At 38.8% G+C, this 24,381-nt stretch overlaps 1 protein-coding gene across 9 annotated transcripts in view; it reads right to left on the bottom strand.

Moving 5' to 3' along the window:
* Positions 1-24,381, bottom strand: part of C2H8orf34 (chromosome 2 C8orf34 homolog) — a 420,783-nt gene that overhangs the window by 158,279 nt on the left and 238,123 nt on the right. For 7 of the 9 annotated variants that reach the window (XM_045144297.1, XM_045144298.1, XM_045144295.1 and 4 more), the window contains one exon: positions 130-265. In XM_045144297.1, coding sequence (XP_045000232.1) covers positions 130-265 — 136 coding nt within the window. The remainder of the gene's footprint in view (positions 1-129; positions 266-24,381) is intronic. The other 2 variants (XM_045144292.1, XM_045144294.1) reach the window with 1 other exon arrangement.

Below are 24,381 nucleotides of genomic sequence, written 5' to 3'. Positions count from 1 at the left end.
AAAGTTAACTTAAGGTTAATAGGAGGAAAAGGTTTTCTTACCACAGACTAGTACACTCTTTGCACCAAATTCTTAGATTTTAAAATTCTTGACCATGTATATTAATACTATACCTATTATGCATTTTACCTGGCACACCTTGAACAGATATTCAGTGTGACCTTGGCCTGAGGTTCAGCAGGGTGAGTGGCACGACCTTGGTTAAATTTGCTCCCAGAAGGTACCAGGGTTGTTACTCCCTCCATTCTTAAGTCATCAAGATCCTCTGCAACAACACAAACAATTACAGAGAAAAATTAAACCTAGCCAAACTAAGGAAATAGCTGCAGGTTTCAGGTATCTGTCAGTAATTTGTGAAACAAGATATTATTTTGTATTTCCCCCTTGCAAAAACCTAATCCTACACCTTAGTGGTTTGACCAGTCATTTATAGGTATAATTGTGCCAACAACAGCAGGGAAGGTACAGCCTGACCTGCCACTTGCAGCCTGAGAAATTGCCCCAACTTGTTCCAGGGTGATGCAGACAGACACTGAGGATACTCAAAAGTTCCAAAGCAGAAATCCAGAAGCTGCCAAGAGCTCCACACTACAGTAAACTTAAAACACACTCGCCATGACTCAGGGAGTCTTGCGGGACAGGGGGTGAAAAGATTGTAAGAGCCATGTGATGGGAGAAAATATCTAAAGGCATTGCCCACCATCCCTCCTCCATGACTGGCTGCTGCTCTCACAACTCATAACCCACCAACCCATGGAGAATACCAGCAATTCCACTGAGAAGGGCTCTCAGTGGAATAGGGGCAGAGAGGAGGGAAATAAGGGTGTCCACTGTCCCCGCTTTTATTTAATATAGTTTTGGAAGTCTTAGCCATAGCAATAAGGTAAGAGACACATATAAAAGGGATACAAATTGGAAAGGAAGAGATCAAGTTATCAGTATTTGCAGATGACATGATTCTATATATAAAGGACCCTAAAAAGACTCTACTAGCAAACTGTTAGAGCTGATCAAAACCTACAGCAATGTAGCAGGATACAAAATAAATACACAGAAATCAGTAGCCTTCATATATGCTAACAACAAACACACAGAGGCTGAAATCAGAGAATCACTCCCATTCACAATTGCATCAAAATAAATAAATAAATAAAGTACCTTGGAATAAACCTAACCAAGGAAGTAAAGAATCTCTACAATGAGAACTTTAAAACACTCAAGCAAGAAATTGCAGAAGACACTAGAAAGTGGAGAAACATCCCTTGTTCCTGGATTGGAAGAATCAATATTGTGAAAATGGAAATCTTACCAAAAAGCAATCTACACATTTGATGCAATCCCTATCAAAATTCCAAAGGCATTCTTCATGGAAATAGAAAAAACAACCCAAAAATTCATTTGGAATCACAAAAAACCTAGAGTATCTAAAATAATACTGAGCAACAAAAATAAGGCTGGTGGTATCACCATACCTGACTTCAACCTATACTACAGAGCCATAGTAACAAAAACAGTGTGGTACTGGCACAAAAACAGACATGTAGATCAGTGGAACAGAATAGAGGACCCAGATATAAGTCCAGGTAGCTATAGCCACCTGATATTCGATAAAAATGCCAAAAATACTCATTGGAGAAAAGACAGCCTCTTCAGCAAGTGGTGTTGGGAAAACTGGATATATATCTGTAGAACAATGAAAATAGATTCTTCTCTCTCTCCATGCACAAGAATTAAGTCCAAATGGATTAAAGACCTTAACATCAGACCTGAAACTCTGAAACTGCTAGAGGAAAAAGTAGGGGAAACCCTTCAACATATTGGTCTTGGCAAAGACTTTCTGAATACAACCCCAATCGCTCAGGCAATAAAACCACAGATTAATCACTGGGACCTCATGAAATTACAAAGATTTTGCACTGCAAAGGACACAGTGAAAAAAGCAAAGAGGCATTCTACAGAATGGGAAAAAAATCTTTGCCAGCTATACATCTGATAGAGGATTCATATCTAGGATATACAAAAAACTCAAAAAGTTAAATAAGGAATCAAACAAGGCAATCAGAAAATGGGCTATGGAACTAAATAGAGAGTTCTCAAAGGAAGAAATACGAATGGCATATAAGCATCTAAAAAAATGTTCTACATCAGGGAAATGCAGATTAAAACTACATTGAGATTCCATCTCATTCCTGTCAGATTTGCTACCATCATGAAAACAAATGATCATAAATATTGGTGGGGATGTGGAAAAAGAGGAACCCTCCTACACTGCTGGTGGGAATGCAATCGGATCCAGCCATTGTGGAAATCAATGTGGAGGTTCCTAAAACAGCTAAAGATTGATCTACCATATGACCCAGCTATAGAACTCCTAGGCATGTATCCTAAGGACTCATCTCATTTGCTTAGAAGTACGTGCTCTACCATGTTTATTGCTGCTCAAATTATAATAGCTGGGAAATGGAACCAGCCTAGATGTCCCTCAACTGGTGAGTGGATAATGAAGATGTGGCACATTTATACAATGGAGTACTACTCAGCGGTAAAGAAAAATGAAGTTATGAAATTTGCAGAAAAAATGGATGGATCTGGAAAGGATTATACTAAATGAGGTAACCCAGGCCCAGAAAGCCAAGCACCACATGTTCTCCCTCATATGTGGATCCTAGCTACAGATGATTGGGCTTCTGCGTGAGAAGGAAAATACTTAGTAGCAGCAGCTAGTAAGTTAAAAAGGAGATATAAAGAGAAGAGAAAGGAAGGGAGGAGGGTACTTAATAGGTTGGTATTGTATATATGTAAGTACAATGATTGAGGTAATATGATGGAGAATGGAATTTCAAAGGGGAAAGTGTGGGTGGGGGAGGGAGGGTATTACCATGGGATTTTTTTTATAATCATGGAAAATGTTAATAAAAATTGTGAAAAGAAAAAAAGCATAAAATTAAAATTGAAAAAAAACTCACTCTCCATGACTCAGGGAATTTTGCAGGAGAGGGGGTGAAAAGACTGTAAAAGCCATATGATGAGAGAAAATATCTAAAGACATTGCCCCCATCCCTCCCTCCATGACTGGCTGCTGCTCTCACAACTCATAACCCACCAACCCATGGAGAATACCAGCAATCCCACTGAGAAGGGCCCTCAGTGGAATAGGGGCAAAGAGGAGGGAAATGATGGTACCAACACATGATATGTCTAGTTTCTACTTAACAAAAAAAGAAAAAAAAAAAAAGAAGAAGAAGAAGAACAGAAAGGAAAAGAAAAGAGAAAAGGCTGCAAGGCACCTTCCAGTTATCCAAACAATATGGAGAACGAGGAGAGGATCACAGATGAGTAGAGGCCATCTTGAGCTATACATTGAGTTCTAGGCCAGCCTGGCTTGCAGTTAAGAGCTGGTCTTTAAAAACAGATATCGAGAGGCCATCTGAGTACTTTCATGTTATCCTCCATTCATAACACTAAGCTCTACTTGTTTCTCCAGAACCTGGAACCTGATAGTGATTAGAAAAGACTGACTAGCCAGTGAAAAAATGTGGTGGGATGCTTCACTTGTTGAAATGAGATCAGTCAAATTGACTTTCTAGTGATGCTATTATAAATTATTATAAATGGTCTTTTTGCCCCATCCACCTCCAAAAAAAAGAAATTCCCCCCTTAAGGAGCTCCACTCAAGTGAAGCCCAGACCTCAACTACACTGCAGAAAAGAACTTCAGGATGAGTCAGCATTTAGCAGAGTTAAGTCCATTAAATAGAGATAAAAGAGAGCATGTACTTTAGATTTAAGCACAGGGAAAAAGAGAAATGTGCTTATCTGTCTCTATATATATGTGGTGACTTTTGAAGTTACAATGCTCAAAGAATGGAATTTACAACCAGGTTCAAAGATCAAGCAAAGTTTAAAATTAAACTTTAAGGATTAATTTAAAAGTGTGCAGATTTGCATATTTACCTTACTTTAATTTCCTCTTGTAAATGAATTTTGCTTTAAGAGGTACGCTGATCAGGATGGGGATAGGAGAGGAGTATTGATATGATTAAAATCAACGATGCTATACATCTGGCCCAAGGTAAGCACAGTATTGAAATCATACTGTGCCCTGCTCTAAGTGATTCCATATTGTGTAAAATGTTGGTTTACCAGACTGTATCTTACCCTAAGGGACTGTTTTACAGCAACTTTTGACTCCATTTTGAGTGCAAACACAGAGACAGGATGACTCTGCACCTCGGTGACCATAGCACTATTCCTGAAGAATACACAAATGCATGACCTGTTCCTGAAAGTAGTGATACGGGAATCTGGGGAGTGTTCTAGATCAATGAATCTCTTGTCAGATCGTGGATGGGCTGTAGCTCAGGAGTTAGGGTGCTAGAAATTCATGGGTACACAAAATGTCTACTGAGTCAGTGACCTCTATGTTGTTGTCTTATCAATTTCAGCAAATGAAGTCCACAGATCATCAAGAGTGAAGTTTAGAAAGAGATTAATATGCAGCTTAAGAGAAGGAACAAGGGCAGAGCCCCCATACAGCATGAGGGGTCCTCAGAAATAGAAAATCCCATCTAGTGCCTCTGATTGGGGTACTTTGTAGGTATTTACTAGATGGGGCCCAAGCTGGTCATTCCAGTATCCATACCAGGTGTCCAAGCACCATTAGGTTTCCATGAAACTAATAAACCCACTTACATTCCTTGGGAAATAAATAATCCTCCCTCAAAGGGTTGTTTCCAGTAAATTAAGAGATAAAGAAATACCAGATCCCATGCCTTATGTTCAGGGACCTAGTAATCTTATCCACATCCTTCAGTCAGGTTGTAGAGGAAAAGAACCAGCACTCAGGAGGCAGAAGTAGGAGGAATGCTGTGAGTTTGAGGCCAGCCTGAGACTACACAGTGAATTTTAGGTCAGCCTGGGCTAGAGTGAGATCCTTCCTTGAAAAACAAAAAACAGACCCAGTGGTGGTTTGATCCAGGTGTTCCCCATAAACTTAGGTGTTCTGAATGCTAGGTTCTCAGCTAATGGAGATTTGGGAATTAATGCCTCCTGGAGGGGGTGAATTGTTGGGGGCGGGCTTATGGGTATTAAAGCCAGTTTCCCCATGCCAGTGTTGCACACACTCTCCTGTTGCTATTGTCTTTCTGATGTTGGCCAGAGGGTGATGTCCATCCTCAGCTCATGCCATCATTTTCTCTGTCATCATAGAGCTTCCCCCTCAAGCTTATAAGCCAAAATAAACCTCTTTTTTCTCCCACAAGCTGCTCTTTGTTGGGTGAATCCTACCAGCAGTGAGAACCTGACTGTAACAGATCCCCTCAAGGACTCTGGATGTGTCACGAACTCTAGGATGTGTCTCCCTTATTTTATTTTGGGAGGCTCTGCTGCCCCTAAACCACCTCAACAGAGTGCCACTCTATAAATTTATTAATATAAAGTGTTGCTGTCAGAACACATGGATGTATTTATATCTTATTCAGAAATTAGGCCCAAGAACATGGCAAAAGAAAGGGTACATCCTCCTCAACTGGACCCCATCAGAAGAGGATCATTGAAGTGGTGATGATCTAATTAACCTGTCATCTATCAACTCTGGGTGTATTCATGTGTGTGCACATGCAGGAACATGCACATGAGCACCTGTGTGCAAAGAGACCAAGAAGCAGGGAACTCTGCACAGTCATGGGGCTTGGTCCTCCTTGTAGATGCCATAGATGCTGTCTACTTTAACTGTGATCTGCCATCATCCACTTTTCCATCCGGACCTGCCATCCATCTGTCTGCATGTTCATCAGTCCGGACATGATCTTTCACTCTACCACCTCCACAGTCCTGCACATCACATTTTCAGCTCAATAACCCCAAAGCTTAGCTCGTACCTATTGCCCTGACTCTGCAGCAGTGCCTCTGGAAGGTCCCTAGCAGGGCTCCAGCAGGGTCCATTATCTTAGTCCTATAGAGGTTCCTTGCATCCCTGTTGCCTTTTTGCTTCTGCCTCTTAGTTAGGCCTATTTAAACTCCTTACACGCTAATGTAGCCCCTTTAACCCTCTGTAGCCATTCTGAAGTGCACGTGCATACACACACACACACACACACACACACACACACACACACGCTCACTGTGTGATATGTAAGGTGTGATTTGAGACTTAATATTTGTAGTTATGATTGAGATTTAAGGAACCCATATTTACTTGGTCTGGCTATCAAAGGAATGAGGGTTACCGCTGTACTTTTTGAATTCATAGTTAGTCAATAAGTTGACATGTTTGTCAGTGTTTCTCACATGGTGTGCTCAGAACACCTATTTGACTTTTCATTTTAACTCTTGTGTTTCAGTTAACTCTTCATATTCATTACTTTGCACTGTGCTGGGAGCAAACGCCTGACCTCAAACAACTTAAGGAAGAGAGGGTTCATGTCAGCTTACAGGTCTCAGGATAGAGTCCCATCATTGTAAGAAAGGCCTGGCAGTAGGAGTGTGAAACCACTGGTCACATTCAACCCACAGCCAGGAAGTAGAGAGTGAAGGATGCTGTGTTCGGCTACCATTCTCCTTTATATTCAGTCTTGGACCCCAGCACATGGGATGATACCGCTCAGAGTGGTTTATCCCACCTCAATTAACTTAATCTAGAAACTCCCTCATAACATGCCTAGAGATTTGTCTCCCAAGTCACTATAGATCTATAAACTTGGCGACTGAGATGATTTGTCACGCTTTGAGAAAAAGGAAATATGGTTTCTGTAGGTCAACCTGGTTTTATTCATTGTGTTCAAGTTCTTGATTGTCAGCCAGCAAGAAACATAAGCTAGATCCTGAGGTTTGGAACTCCTTTCCTCTCCCATTCACACTTACTTTAAACTGTCTTTCTATCTTGCCTCAGTTGGAGGCAAATTATATGAGAGAGTTTATGGGTGACAAAATAGTGAAAGAATTGTGGCCCAAACAGACAAAGAATAGAACATATATAAGGCCAGAACAGAGAACCACAGCTTCTGCTTTATCCATCCAGAAAAGCCAAACCATATCCTCAGAGCAACCAGTTCCAAAAGGTCAGGATCATGCCAACAGTTACCTGCTTCCATGTCTTGCCTTTGTTTCCAATGCAGAGCCACCCAGACGAAGCCAAATATACTCCAAAATCAATTCTACTTCCAGGTAGCTGGTGTCCAGCTTCCCCACTCAAAAGAGTCTAGCCAGCACAAACCTGAAGGTATCACTTCTTGCACTCTCAAGCTTTCCTTTAGTCTGGCTAAGAACAATGGCATACATGGTAACCATGCACCATGGGGGAGCCTCCGAAGCCCACTCTTAATGTTCAGAGATCTTCAGTAAAAACTTAAAAGTTGTTGGGCGTGGTGTCACAAGCCTTTAATCCCAGCACTTGGGAGGCAGAGATAGGAGGATTGCCGTGAGTTCGAGGCCACCCTGAGACTCCATAGTGAATTCTAGGTTAGCCTGGGCTAGAGTGAGACCCTACCTCAAAAAACAAAAAGCAACAACAACCACAAAAAAAAACTTAAAAGTTCTAAAATTCCCTAGTGATTCAGTTCTAATAAAATATGAATGTTGCCTTCTCATAGCTAGGATAAAGCACTCAACCAAAGCAGCTGGTGGGAATAAAGTATTTATTTTGGCTTACAGTCTTGTCTTGATGGGAAGTTTCATGATGGCAGAGGAAAAAGCATGGTAGAGTAGAGGCTGTGTATCACCTCTTTGCCAATAGAAGGTAAAAAACAGCAGCAGGAGAGTGAACAGAACTCAGGCTAGGGGGCTCTGGCTGTAATATCCTTAATTCTATACCCCACAGTATACCTCCTCCAGCAAGACTCCATCTACCAAATTGTCATCAGCTGGGGACAAGAATTCAGAACCCAAGAATTTATGGAGACATGATTCAAACCAACACATTCCTCCCCTGACCCCCCTCAAAAAATAACATATGACCACCCATTATGTAAAATGCAATGCATTCTGTCCAACTTTAAAACTTTCCACAGAGTTTATCAATCCTAACACCATTCAAGCATCCCCAAAGCAGTCCAAATCTCTTAACTGTGAACCTGTAAAACTAAATACACACAAAGGCACAGGGTAAACATTCACACTGCAAAGATGGCACAAGGAAAGACTGAACCAATGCAAGACCTGAAACAAACAGGGCAAACATCAAATCTTGCAGTCCCACGTCCACCTGAGACCCACGATAAAGTCTCCGGGGTTCTCATTACGCACATCCTTGGCAGCCATCCCATAGTCTTGGCATCTCGACTGGGTCTCTACTGCAACCCACAGCCATCCTAATGGCTCTATTGGGCTCCACACAGGGACTCCAACAACCATGCCTCACATTACCCAGTGGCCATTTCCAAGAACCACGTTCCAAATCCAGTGACTCTTTCTTCCTGCAAATTTGTTAATCTACTGAGGAATAAAGCTGATTTGGAAAAGAAGGACACCCTTTCAGCATCCAGGCCTCCTACTTTCAATAAAAAATGGGCATTCTTTCTGTTGTCCTAATGCAGAGCAGCTGGTCCAATAACAATAGTGGTAAAAAAAAAAAAAAGAAAAAACAATAAAACAATCACATCAAAGGGTAATTGTAATTGTCTTTAGCCTGAATTTTATTACTTTCTGTGCCATATCCTTCTGTTTACACCATCCCATTTCTTGTAAATTCAACCATGCTCAAGTTTTCAGGACACAGGCGGAGTGAGTGTAGCTAGCCTCTTGCACAAAGCCCAGTCTGGCCAAAGCTCTTTGTTCCCTACAAGCCAAACCCCACGGTTCATAGTTCTTTCTGCATTTAGGTCTCTCAATTATGACCAAAATGCTTCATCACACTCTGTCTTCAGCACTGCAAGGCATCTCGTAGGCCAAGGTTTCAAATCCTTCCACATGCCTCAGCAAATTAGTTCCAAAGGCCAAAAGCCACAAGTGTGGTTTCTAGCAGTAACCAGCACACTTCCTGTGCAATGTTTTATGGCAGTGACCTTCTCATTGCTAGGACAAAGCACCTGACCCAAAGCAGGTGATAGAAGGAAAAGTTTTTATTTTGGTGTACAGTCTCAAGAGAAAGCTTCATGAGGGCAAGGAAAAGTATGGTATGAACAGAGACTGGACATTAACAGCAGGTGGAAAACAGCTCCAAGAGCAAAACCTGAACTCTAGCAAAGAGAAGCTGGCTATATCACCCCTAAGCCCTCTTCCAACAACACACCTTCTCCAGCAAGGCTCCATCTCCCAAATTGCCAACAGATGGCAAACAAATATTTACAAGACATGAGTTTATGGGGAACATCTTATTCAAACCACCTCAATGAGCATAATTTTTTTTACTTCTTTGTCTCACCATCATAAAAGCTTCTCCAAAGGAATTCCACTGATTTGTTTTCAGCCTCAGCAAAGACATCAAGTTCTTAAACATTTTGCCAAGATATAATCTGTTACTAATGACACAATTCTTCATGAGGAAGCAAATAATTATCTTTTGATAGACTAAAGACTGTGATTCATCCCAGACAGTACAAAATATTTCTAGGGTTATCTGGATATTAGAAATAATGTATGTTAACTTTTCCATAATGGTGACAACTCAATTTAGAACATGAATTCTCCTTCTGTAATGTGTAATGTGAAAGCTGGTAAACAGACTCCCTCCACAGTCAACCCGATGTCAGAGTGTTACTAGAGCTTCTGCAAAGAGCTCCAGCTTCCGGAGTCCTTTGAGAGTAGACGTGACCATACATCCCAAAGAGAGGAGGAGTGAGAAGCAGAGAAGGAGAGCTAATCAGTGTAGCACATTGAGGAAAGGAAGGTGAAGGAGTCCACTGACCTCAAGTCTGTCACAGATCTAGGCACTTACATGGACTTTAGAGTTAAATAGATGAATTTGGGCAGAGGAACAGAAGCCCGTGTAATTAAGCAGTCATAGTCCACTTGAAGTTTGGTTGATCATTTGTCCAGCTCTGGCTCAGCAAGGTGGTTTTAAGAAGTCCTTATTGCCTGAGGAGAACCATCTGGTTTTCATAAGGTGATGTCCTCTTTCATGGTATAGCTATCACCATCACAGATAATTATCCTCATTTGAGAGGTGGGTTGTTTGATCACTAATGGTTACTTTGCATCTTGTACCATATATTTAATAGCAATCCCATTATTTCTGGAATAAAAGGTCACTGACAAGTTTAGCCAACTTTTGGAGCCATGGAACAGGGTGCTGTCAAAGTGAACATAAGATGCTTGAAGGGGATGATAGAGATAGGTAGGTAGGTAGGTAAGTAGATAGGTACGTAGATAATTGATAGATGAATAGACAATCAGGGGAAAATGAAGGCAGTGATGCCAAGCTTTGCTTGTTCAATTTTTCATTACCTTATGGACCCAAAAAGGAATTTTTCAACAAAGCCAGCTTCAAAATGCTTATTATAATTGCCCCTTTGTCCACTTGTACATAAGCCATCTGGAGAAGCTCTTAAAGATATAACTGAGCAAAACCTCATCACCTAACCCTGGTTGCAGAGTTGGTCCTGGCACTTCACAACGTGACGTTTCTGCTGATTGCTTCCTGATCTCATGGTTGCTGAGGTATACATGGCTACTGCCTGAAACATGAGCCCTGTCCTCAGCATGTAAACTCTCATGAATTACCCGTAACTTTTATTGCACGTTCTGCCCTCAAAAGGAAGGAACCTCATGATCATTTTACCTTAAAGAACTTTCTGTTTACTATAAGGACTCCTACAGAAAACCTCAATCCAGGCTTATGTGTTCAGGATTCATATTTTGCTCTTTTTTTTCTTTCTTTTGAGGTGGGTTCTCACTTCAGACCAGGCTGACCTAGAATTCACTATGTAGTCTCAGGCTGGCCTCAAACTCAAAGTGATACTCCTACCTCTGCCTCCTGAGTGCTGGAATTAAAGGAGTGTACCACCATGTTCAGCAAGGATTCATATTTCAAAATTTGAAACTGAGAGATGGCTCAACCACTAAGATGTTTGTAGGCAAAGCCAAAAGACCCAGGTTCAATCCCCAGGACCCACATAAAGCCAGTTGCACAAAATGGCACATGTGCCTGGAGTTTGTTTGTAGCAGCGAGAGGTCCTGGTGCACCCATTCTTTATCTCGGTCTCTCTCCCTCCCTGTCTATATCTCTGTGTTTGCATATAAATAAAGAAATTAGAGCTGGGCATGGTGGTACACACATTTAATCCCAGCCCTCTGGCGGTAGAGAGATAGGAGGATCTCTATGAGTTCAAGGCTACCCTGAGACTACATAGTAAATTCCAGGTCATCCTGAGCTAGACTGAGAACCTATCTCAAAAAACCTAAAAGAACCAACCAAACAAACAAACAAACAATAACAACAACAAAAAAGAAATTAATTTAAAAAAATTGAAACTGCAAGTTATCAAGCAGGATGTACTGTCATTGGGGTTCAGAAAGTGGTACTCCAATGTCCAGTGTTTTTACATTGCCAAGCTAAAGACATCACCTCTCTAGCTGGGCGCAGTGGCACATGCCTTTAATCCCAGTACTCAGGAGGCAGAGGTAGGAGGATCACCGCAAGATCGAGGCCAGCTTGACACTACATAGTGAATTCCAGGTCAGCCTGGACCAGAGTGAGACCCTACCTCGAAAAACCAAAAAATAAAAAAGAAATAAAGAAATCATCTCTCCTTGTGCCACTTTTCCTCTCGTCTCGTGATCTGCTTTGACACCCCCACCCCCATTCCTGCCGCTCCCTCACAAGCACAAGGAGGGGCTTATCTGACCATAGCTCTGTTCACAGAAGGAAATGTGCCTTTGGATTTTGAGAAAACTCCTGCAAGGGAGATAATGATCACAGCAGGAAATTAAGACAATCTACAATATGCACTTTGACAATGGGTAGAACATGTGTGACATTAGAGCACAGACCCACAACTTCCCCAGCAAGTGACCCCAAACATTCAGGATTGGGCTAATAAAGACCACTTTGCCTCCTTTTACCCCATTTTCCCACTTATAGCTATCCAGAAAGAGAAAACTGTGCCCTCTGAATCAGTCACAGATAGCCATCTGTTTCTATTTTGCCTGCATCTAGGCTCCCCATGCCAACAACTTCCAATCCCAACACACTTGAAATACCCACTCTCCTACTTTCCACTGTAAGCTTGCTCATTCCATTTCCTGTCTGTGAGGGTCTGAAAAACCCACATGACAGTGTGTAACTTCCTTGGGAGTCTGAATAAATTGAAAAATATTGGTTGTTTTTCTATAAGTGGTTCTCATTATTTCCACAGGGGAAACCCTCAAATATCTTAAGGCTGTCATATGACACAATGCTAGAGGTCCCTCCTTGACTCCAGCAAGGGAATAGGAGGTAGGAAAGGGATATATATTTATGGGTCACAACTCCACAGTACTTATATCAAAAGCATATTTGATACTGTGAAGTAGATGTGAGCACTGCATTAGTGGAAATATTTAAGGTTGAATAACTGTTTTTGTCTGATGATCCAGAGTATTGCAGAAGTATTATACTACATATTTCAAATCTGTTTCTAAGAGGTCTTCTGTTGGCAGAGACTAGTGTTAAAGTATCCTTTCTAGCTTCTAAGACTCCAGGTCCCAACACTTGACAGCATTCTGGAACTCTTCTGACCATCATAGCCTATATGTTCTGTTCTCTACTCTGTCCTTACAGCTTCGTATCCTTCTTTAGCCTAAGTTCTCCTCTCCCTCCTCTTTCTCTCTTTACCGATTCTTTTGTTCCTTCCCTGGTCACTCGCCACCACTTCAGCTCTTCCTTCACTCCTTCAAAAAGATGGCTCTCTGTCTCCTTCCACAACTTGGCCACCAAGCAGGACTACTCAGTGGTACCTACCACTGCTGGATTGCACTTTGAAGCTGGGGTGCTTGGGATTAGGGGTCAGGGCCATTGGGAAGACGGGCACCTACCAGGCCATTCAGGAGGATCCAGGGTCTTGGTACCCTTTGCTGCTAGCAGGATAGTTGAGGCACAGGGTATCCGCTGCTGCTGTCAAAACTATAGCCTAGTCACTTTTCCCAGTTAGGCAGCTCACTGCCTCACTGCTTTCAGTCTGCCCTGCCTCCGGCCATCTGCCCAGCTGCCACTGCTACTCTACTGTCTCTGCTGCTTCCGGTTTATTTTACTGCCTCAGCCCACACTACTGAATGTAAGCAAGAACAGACCACTTAAGAGAAGCTTTTTATTGAGCCTAATGCTACAACATAAAGGGAGGCAGCAAGAGAGCATCTTCCTGCCCACTCTTTGGGAGAACCTGAGCAATCTGGAACCTAAGAAAGGACAGTTGGACCAATCACTGTTTAAAGTCATTGAGCCTTGTGTTTTGGACCAATCACAGCCTTGTCTCTTAGCATCATTCATAGTGGTCCCTTTGTTAAACCATCAGGGGAAGTGGTCCCCTCTGACCAAGGTAGAAGTGGCTTCATGGTCATGGAGAGTCCATTGAGGCTTGTATTAGCAAACAATCTGATTCAAACTTTTTCCAACAGGCCTAGGTGAGACTCCTTCAGGATCCAGGGCAACCAGCAGTAGTCTTTGTCTAGTTGTCTAACTACATCCATGGAGTGTTCAAGAAGGCTGGTGCTGGCAAACCGTGCTCTCTGGATGTTGGATTGAGAGCCCATAAGCAAGTAGGGTAGCAAGAAAGAATCCAGTACCAGCCAAATAAGGAGTCAAACTGCTCCATCCCCAACACCTTTGTTTATATACTGGACAATGAACATCAGAAGACTTCCAAATATGCATTTAACAAACTTGTCAATACTAACAGAGACTGGAACAGATTTTAAACAGTGTTTTAGGGAGGTAGATCTCCATATTTCTCTCATTTTAGTGCTTTAGAACTGAACTGTCTAGTGAATTAGGGAAGGGTGCTAAGAAGATAAATATCATGTAAATGTTATCAGTCATATCCTAGAAAAAAAGAAATGATTTAAATGCCATAAGAAACATATGGAAAATCAAAAAATAAAGCTCTTTTTAAAATGCTAGCTATTATCTCTTGGCATTTTCTATGCTTCCCTGCTTTCCTGGGGTTACACAGCCAAGAACCACATTGTCCATGCTCTTCAGACCAGGTTCTTGGTGAGGGGTTTAGGCTGCATCAAAGTTCTACTTTCACTGGAAGACTCAGAAGGTAGAACCATTAATTTTCTGCAGAAACAGTGGCAATTGGATAGGCCACAGGAGCTATGAGCATTGTCCATTGCATTTTTAATGCTCTACTCTAGAGGATCTGAAGAAATTTCCTAACTTCTGAGCAGCCATAACCAACTCCAAGCCACAGCTACAGCAAGAATCTAAGAGTTGGTAGCCAGAAATGACACTTACTTTCAACCTACCAAGATATCTAATGCTTTCAGTTAAAAATGTTTTGTTTTAGTTACGCAGAATAGTTTCATTTTTTCTGAATGAAACTGGTGATAAATCATCAGGAGGGATGGTTGTTAGGTAATAGGACAGTAGAAGTATATAAGCCAAGACAGGTATAAAAAACCTTGCAGCAGGACACCATAGAGGAATTAGGAAAATGAGCAAGAGTACTGCTTCCTTGGTAAACCTGCTATCAGCACAAGAGTGAAGGAGATAGGCACTGAGGACACTCAACACCTACCAAACGAGAGATCGAAAGATCCCCAGGCTCCTAAGAGCCCATCACTGAAGTAGACTTAAAACGAACCCAACATGGCTCAGGGAATTTCATGGAAGAGGGAATGGAAAGATTGTTAGAGCCACGAGTTGGGACATTATGCACAGAAACATTGCCTCTTCCCCATAACTGATGGCTGCCCCCACAATGCACTACTCACAATCCCCATGGGATGATTGGCATCCCCAGGGAGTAGGGTCCCTTTGGAGGGGGACAGGGATAAGGGTAAGGATGGTAGCAACTGGTAGTGCTGTTTACATACTGGGTATGTAAATAAATGTAAATAAATAATTAATAAAAAAGAAAAAAAGACCTCGAAGCAGGATGGAAGAACATAAAAGCACAGTGATATGGACGTGTATAATACTCTGGGGAAATTGCACAGCTAATGTGATTGTAATCTGAGACGTGTGAAGCTAACCAATCTACTTTAGAAAACAGTTTGATTTCAGATCATGAAGGAAGATAATGTGATCCATTTTGTTTAGAAACATAACTTCAGGGTTTTGAAAATTAAAAATCAACTTACCAAATAAATAATTTTCTAAATTAATTTAAAAAATTTAAGAATATACTTTTGAACATAAAACTATGAATGATATGATCTGTAAAATGTTCATCATTGAAACATATTAAATTGATATATTCAATAAATGAGCTTAAGCATTTCTAATTAATGTATTTTTGCTTATGAATATACAATTATACATTCATCCAAATATTCAAAATATATGTAACATGGTCAATCCATTCAATATTGTATAGAATTGTTATCATGGCCAAGCACTTTAAATATGACTAATTCAAATGGAGAAATGCTTTAAAAAGTAAAATACATAAAAGATTTTAAATATTTATACAAATTAAATAGATGTAAAATATAAAATTTAAAATTTATATGTTCTGTAGATATAATAATATAGATACATTGGTTATTGGATTATTGAAATTAATTTTACTTTCTCCTTCCTTTTTCTAATATAATCACTACAAAATTTAAAATTAAATGTTGCTGCAATTTGTGGGTAATATTTGATTTCATTTAGTCAGTACTGTATAGATATGTATTTCACAAATACATTAATAGCTATATTATACACTAAACTGACTTGTGTTCCTAAAATATGTTCAAAGAAATTACTAAATATATTCAAGAATGGTTTTCATGAAGTAAATATATTTATATTAGTTGACTCCATTACAAAGAGCATTTACTTCAGTCACTGTCATCCAATGTGGATTTATTTTTTTTTTCTAAAACCATCATCATTACTAGTGTAAACGCACATACATTTATACTTAAACATAAATACGCCAGGCATGGTGGGGCACACCTTTAATCCCAGCACTTGGGAGGCAGAGGTAGGAGGCCCACCGTGAGTTCAAGGCCACCCTGAGACTACATAGTGTATTCCAGGTCAGCCTGTGCTAGAGTGAGACCCTACCTCAACAAACCAAAAAATAAAAATAAAATAAAATAAACATAAATACAAGTATAAAGCACAGATGCACATGTGTTGTTTTCCTTTTAATTTATTTCCTTTCTGCTCTTCAAATATCAATGTTGTCTTTCTCATTTAGTTCTGTGATCCGTGTCTTAGAGGAGTGTTCAGCACAGAATAGGCATTCACTGGCATATGCTGGCTATAGGACTTTGTAGGATTCATCAGTTAATTGTTTGCAAAATTGATTTTTTACAGGACTCTTCGCAGACTGGTTTTCGAAAGAATAATTTTGTTGCACTTACACTTAGACACTAGGAAATAAAAGAAGAGACAGAGAGATAGAAGGAAAAGTCAGTGTCAGCAGTGCATACATGAACTTCGAGAAACTGGAAGAAAGGAAAGAAATACATCCAAAAGTAATTTCAGAGGAGATCCAACAGGAAGTAGAGAATGACTGTGAAATCTGAGTAAGTTTCTCCACATTATCACTTCTCAGAAATACACGAAAGGGTAACATCTCTGGTTTCACACTTGCTATCTTTAAGATACCCTTACAGATGTCTGGTAGACAGAGGGAATGAGGGAAGGTGTTTAGAATGGAGCTATAGACCAGCTGGCTGAGAAAACCTTACATAATTGTCATCCTAGCACTTGAACTCAAGCAGTGATACTTTCTGTACTTAACTTTCACCATAAGAAAAAAAGAAGTGAGTGGGTTCCGTGAATATTACATTTTGAACTTTTAAAGGAAAGAACACTACCTCTTTTCTATTCACAATAGAAAGCTCAAAGAAATGATTTATTTTAAATATAACAAGTAAAACTATAAAACCATGAGACATCTTTTGACTCACAAGAACACTAATAAGAAAAAGGAACTAATTTATGACTAAAGATGTGAGCATTTTATCTTTATACAATGGCAAATAACCAAGAACTAACCACGGAAAGACATGTTTTGATTTCAGAAAGTAACAGCTGCCTAGATAAAATAATCCCAGCACTTTCATTTCATTCAAGTGTAATCCATGAAATAATTTACAGCTGTTTGAACTAGACAATGTGGGAGATGAGTGAATTTTCACATCTGTTTCAAGGAACTTTACAAGAAAAATTAAAAGCTTTCCAGACATAAGTCCCTTCACAGTGATTCAGTGATGGGTTACACAAGAATTATATTGTACTTTTTTTCCCGAATTGTAATTGCTTTCTTGATTAATATTGATAAAACTTATTTGGTCCAATGTTTTAAGCAGATGTTATATATTCTGAGTGATCTATTAAAAATAAAGCAAATGTAAAGAAAATATATCAGAAATTAAGCAAGGTCAAATAAAATATCTATGTTTTTATTTTCTATTTTGTGAGGCAACTATATTCCCAAAAGGGAAAGAAAGAAAAGAAGAATAAAATATAACTCAATTTCCTGGGACACAGGGTGATTGAGAGATGGAGGAAAGAGGCTGGGTTATGGAGACGTCTACTATTTCTCTACTTTTATAATCATAGTGCAAATCTGAGTTCAAACATTTTAGTGCATCAAAGTAGTACAACTTCAAGTCCACAAATTATAAAGTTTATAAAAATATGAAAGTTTATAAATAGCAGGAGGAAATTAGTAACTAAAAAACTTACAGGTTTCATTTTTCTTTAGATTAATGTTGGATGAAAAATGGATTTTATTTGGGAAAAAACATCTTGTGTATTTTAAAGACTGTGCTGAAGTTTCCTCTTTTAATTATAAAAGAAACAATGGATTTCAGAATATTTTATTTCATTGATTGCATGAGGTCAATAAACAAAGGAAAGTAGAGATGTTTATATAGATTTAAATTTACATATAGCTGTAAATTTAATTTCTTGGGACTTAATTTCCTGAGATGGCAAATGTCAGTTACCAGTACCTGTATAATTTCTATGAGTATTGCCATGCACATAGAGACCAAAATTTTACGTTTTATAGCTCAAAATTGCTTTGTTTAGATTACAAATGAATCATATGACTTGTGTTAACTGACCCCAACCACTGAAGAAACTGCAAAGATCTTTTTGTTAGAAAGAAAAATTAAGTCACATGGGAATAGTTTTCTTTTTCCTATAGAAGATGCTAGTCTTAGCAAACTGAACCCTAAACACTACTCAAAATCAGTTTCTGGATCATAAAGTACATTAACAATTCTTAAACTTCACCAACTACAAAGTCCAAACTATGCTTCATGCACCAAAAGACTGACTTCCTGACAAATTTGTTACTTTCTGAGATCTGACAGATAGCTATCACAGATTGTGCTGAATAAGGATAACTGGCATTATCAGTGTGGATTTAGCTCATATAGGTGTTATAAACAAACAAACCTCTATAAACCTAGTTACAACCTAGTTACAATACAATTGATGATACACTGTGACCAACACAGAAATCTAGAGACTAAGAGATGTCAGGGACTTCCTGGTAATATGGCTGCATAGGAGTCACATCAAGCCAGCCTAGGGAGGGATTTAAGGAAAATTACAGCAAAATACACTTTTGTTCTGAAAAGTGAAGGGGTATAAGGTTATTATCAGCCACAGCAAAGAAGCAGAAGAGACCAAGATCTACCAGGAAGGGGAATCCCGCCAGAATCCCCTGGAGGCACTTAGGGCCTGCATGGATCCTCACACCTGCCTCACCTGGCCTGGTGTCCAGCTGCAGGAGCACAGAACAAACAAGGGAATTTTCCAACCTCATCAACCTGAAAGGGACACATGGGACCAGCTGATCAGTTCCAGTACAACTCCAGGCTTCCCACACTCTCTCATTCCCCAACTCTCAGAACCACAAATCTCCAGAGAAAGCACTCAGTCCCCAGCAGCAGAGCATCCTGCACACTTGATTAGAACACCAGCTCCACACACAGCATAACATACAGGGATTGAGGTGGGCACTCAGTATTGGTGAGTTTGGAAGCCACCCTAAAAGATAATGAGGCTGAATGACAAAAAAGCAGGTACATAGGCCTGCACTGGAAGTGCTTATCTCTCTTTCCATGTCAGGTCAGGTTATGGGTTCATGGATGGCTTTAACATTTTCAATTAAGCTGTATTTGGGGGTAACCTATTGTTGCCTTTGTTGCTTTCAGATTCATAGGCCCTTTGTCTTTTTCTTCTGTTATTACTGGGGAAAGAGTCTGATTGAGACCCAGACTGACCTGGAACCCATTTCAGAACAGAAATCTCAACCTCCCAGCAGACAGGATTAAGGGTGCAGAGCAACACACACCCTTAGGGATTTAGGTTTTATAAGGTTATCCATTGTTTCAATCCCCACATTTGCATACTCTCTGCTGGTTTTTATTAAATGTGTATACTGCTTAGTTGAATTTTAGAATTTTGCTAGTAAATTGCTCCACCCAGCCTACTAGAATACCCAAATAGCAGGCAAACTCAACACCTAAGATTAGTTTTCTAGTTGGATTGGAGTATACAAGCTACACTTGACACCTTAAACTCCTATTCTGAAGGTACATAAAGTTGGATTTCCAAGTCTAAGAGCACCACAGGTAATTAAAAAACCCAAGCATCGAATCAATTCAGGATGGAAAAATCACTACATTATAATATGAGAAACAAAAAGAATCAAAACAATACAACCCGACCAAAAATTATAAATCCACCAGCAATGACCCCCCAAAGAGACTGATTTTGATGAAATGCCTGAAAAAGGTTTTAAAAAATATTTTATTTATGCTCAAAGAACTCAAAGAAGAAATCAAAGGAATTAAAAAAGAAAACAAACTCTTGAAGGAAATAGAAATACTAAAGAAAAACCAGGCAAAATTTCTAGCACTGAAAAACACAGTCAGTCAATAAAAGCTCTGTAGAAAGTTTCACCAGTAGAATGGATGAAGGAAAGAACAAAATATCTAAACTGGAAGACCAGGTAGAAGATCTAATACAGTCCAAAATAAAGAAAGATAAGCTAATAGGAAGGTATGAATTGGAATTTCAAGATATCTGGGAAACTATGAAAAGATCAAAAATAAAAATTCATCATATAGTAGAAGGAGAAAATTTCAATCCAGAGGCTTAGTAGACATTTTCAACAAAATAATAGAAGAAAAATTTCCCCAAATGGGGAAAGAAATGCCAATTCAAATACAGGAAGCTTTTAGAACACCAAACAGAAAAAAACCTGGAAAGAATCTCTCCTCTCCATGTTATAGTTAAACTGCTAAACACAAAAACCAAAGCAAATATATTGAAAGTAATTAGGGAGATAAAAGTAACTCACATATAAAGGCAAGCCCGTCAGGATCACAGCAGATTACTCAACACAAACATTAAAAGCCAGAAGGGCTTGGAATGATATATTCCAAGTACTGAAAGATAACAACTGTCAAACAACATTACTTTACCCCACAAAGCTATCTAAGAAAATTGAAGGAGAAATAAACATATTCCACAACAACAACAGGCTAAAGGAACCTATGGCAACTAAGCCAGCTCTACAGAAAACACTGGAAGGAATTTTTCACACTGAAGAGAAAGAAAAGCACACATATGAGGAAACAGGAAAAAGTTAACCATACTTAAATACAGTTAAAACAAGCAAGTAAAGGAAAATCAGGGAGAACTAGTAAACAAGAAGAATGTGGAGAATAGACACATACCTTTCAAAAATAATTCTTAATATCAGTGGCCTCAATGCCCCAACCAAAAGACACAGGCTTGCAGATTGGATTAAAAGGCAGGATCCTGTTTGTTGCCTCCAGGAAACTCATCTCTCAATAAAAGACATTATCTTAGTGTAAAGGGGTGGAAAATGGTATTTCAAGCAAATGGGACTTGGAAACAAGTCAGGCTTACTCTCCTAATATCTAACAGGATAGACTTCAAACCAATATTAGTGAGGAAAGATAAAGAAGGTCACTTTATGCTGATTAAAGGAACACTCCAACAGGAGGACATTACAATCCTAAACGTATATTCACCTAACATGTGGGCTCCCAATTTCATGAAAAAAAAAAAAAAAACACTATTAGACTTAAAGTCACAGCTAACACCAAACACAATTGTAGAGGGTGACTTCAACACCCCACTGTCATCAATTGACAGGTTATACTGGCAAAAAATAGAGAGACATCTGGATTAAATGATGTCATGTAAAAACTGGACATAACAGATATCTACAGAATATCCCATCCAAATACTGCAGAATATACATTTTTCTCAGCAGCTCATGGAACATTCTCCAAAGTAGACCATATATTAAGACACAAAGCAAAATTTAAATAATCTTAAATAATCTACTTTATCTGACCACAGTGGGATTAAACTACAAATCACCAACAAGAAAAACTACACAGCATACATAAATTCCTAGAGACTTAAACAGAACACTGTTGAATGATGAATGGATAATTGAATAAATCAAAAAGGAAATCAATAAATTCATAGAATCAAATGATGATCAGAATACAACATACCAAAACTTTTGGGACACAATGAAGGCAGTCTATATTAAGAAATTAGAGAATTCACAAGTAAACAATTTAATGCTTCACCTTAAGGCCTTAGAAAAAGAAGACCAAACCAAACCAAAAAGCAGTCAATGGGAAAAAATAATAAAGATCAGGGCAGAATTTAATGAAATAGAAACCAAAAGAAAATAATCCAAAAAAATCATGGAAACAAAGAGTTGGTTCTTGGAAAGAATAAACAAGATTGATAAACCCTTACCAAATCTGACCAGAACAGAGAAGAGACAATTAATAAAATTAGAGATGAAAAAGAGAGCATTACAACAGATACCAAAGAAATTCTGAAAATCATAAGGACATGTTTTAAGAATATACATGCCCCTAAGTTTGAAAATCTGAAAGAAATGGATGATTTCCTTGATTCACATCACCTATGACCTATCAAAATTAAATCAAGATGAGATAAACCATTTGTAGACCTATAACAAGTATTGAGATCCAAGCATTTATAAAAAGTCTCCCAACTAAAAAATGTGCAGACCCAGATGGATTCACTAGTGAATTTTACCAGACCTTCATGGAAGAACTAACACAACTGCTTCTTAAATTTTTTCATAAGATAGAAAAGGTAAGAATTCTACTGAACTCCTTCTGCGAGGCCAGCATCACCCTGATACCAAAACAAGTCAAAGATAGAACAAGAAAAGAAAATTGCAGACCAATCTGCCTCATGAACATAGATTCAAAAATTCTCAACAAAATATTGGCAAACAGAATACAAGAATATACCAGAAAGATTATTCATCTTGACCAAGTAGGCTTTATCCCAGAGATGCAGGGATGTTCAACATACATAAATCAATGTAATACACTATATAAATTGAATGAAGGACAAAAATCACATGATCATCTTAATACATGCAGAAAAGGTATTTGACAAAATCCAGCATCCCTTCATAGTAAAAGTCCTATAGACACTGGGAATCAAAGGAGTATATTTCAACATAATAGAAGCTATTTATGACAAACTTATAGCCAACATAATACTAAATGGGGAAAATCTTGAAGCTTTTCCACTAAATTCAGGAACAAGACAATATAGTATTGAAAGTCTTAGCTGAAGCAATAAGGAAAGATACTCATGAAAGGAATACAAATTGGAAAGGAAGAGATCAAATTATCATTATTGGTAAATGATATGATTTTATACATAAAGGACTCTAAAGACTCTACCTGCAAACTGTTATAGCTGAGAAGCACTTTTAGCAATGTAGAATTATACAAAATAAGCACACAGAAATCAGTAGATTTCCTATATACTAACAACAAACATGCAGAGAATGAAATCAGGGAATCTCTCCCAATCACAAATGCCTCAAAGTAAAATAAAATAAAATAAAGTACCTTGGAGTAAACCTAACCAAGGAAGTGAAGGATCTCTACAATAAGAACTTGAAAACACTCAAGTGAGCAATTGTAGAAGGCACTCGAAAATGGAAAGACATCCAATGTTCTTGGATTGAAATACTAAATATTGTGAAAATGTCAATCATACCAAAAGCAATCTACACATTTAATGCAATCCCCATTAAAACTCCAATGGTATGTGGATCCTAGCTACAGATGATTGGGCTTCTGCGTGAGAATGAAAATACTTAGTAGCAGAGGCCAGTAAGGTAAAAAGGAGACATAAAGGGTAGAGAAAGGAAGGGAGGAGGATACTTAATAGGTTGATATTGTATATATGTAATTACAATGATTGTAATGGGGAGGTAATATGATGGAGAATGGAATTTCAAATGGGAAAGTTTGGGGGTGGGGAGGGAGGGAATTACCATGGGATATACTTTATAATCATGGAAAATGTTAATAAAAATTTTTTAAAAAAGTGAGAAAAAGAAAAATAAAGAAATAGATGTAGACTTAAGTTTAGAGAGTGAGAACCACATGTGTAAACATCACCAACTGCCATTCTTTTAATGACTGAAAGATGTTCCTTGTTCTGTCTTCGTTTCCTCTGGAAAGCCCATTTCTTTTGGGAAAGCTGTAACTTACATTGTTTTCACCTTTATGAGTGAAAGGCATTCACCTCAGTATATTTTAACTCAGCCACAAATCACGCATGATTGATGATTGATAAAAACTGCTTGACCTAAAAAAAAAAAAAAAAACCCCTCCAATGGCATTTTTCATGGAAATAGAAAAAAAAAAATCCTAAAATACATTTGGAAGCACAAAAAACTCTGAATAGCCAAAACAATTCTGAGAAACAAAAATAAGGCTGGTGGCATCATCATACCCAATTTTAAGCTATATTACAAAGCCATAGTAACAAAAACAGCATGGTACTGGCACGAAGACAGACATGTAGATCAATGGAACAGAACACAGGACCCAGGGGTTAATCCAAGAAGCTATAGCCATCTATAGCTCTTGTTGAAGACAGCCACTTCAACAAGAGGTGCTCGGAAAACTAGGTATCTATATGTAGAAGGATGAAAATAGATCCTTGTCTTTCTCAATGCACACAAATAAAGTCCAAATGGATCAGGGACCTTAACATCAGACCTGAAACTCTAAAACTGATAGAGAAAAAAGTAGGGGAAACCTTTCAACATATTTGCTTAGGCAATGATTTTCTGAATATAATGCCAATTGTTCAGGAAATAAAACTACTAATCAACCAGTGGGACCTCATGAAATTACAAAGTTTTTGTATGGAAAAGGACACTGAGTTGAGCAAAGAGACAACCTATAGAATGGGAGAAAATCTTTGCCAGGTATACACCTG

Source organism: Jaculus jaculus, chromosome 2 (assembly GCF_020740685.1).
Source record: "Jaculus jaculus isolate mJacJac1 chromosome 2, mJacJac1.mat.Y.cur, whole genome shotgun sequence".
Lineage (NCBI taxonomy): Eukaryota > Metazoa > Chordata > Mammalia > Rodentia > Dipodidae > Jaculus > Jaculus jaculus.
Note: the sequence above shows the minus strand (reverse complement) of the source record. Positions and strands in the feature narration are given on the sequence as shown.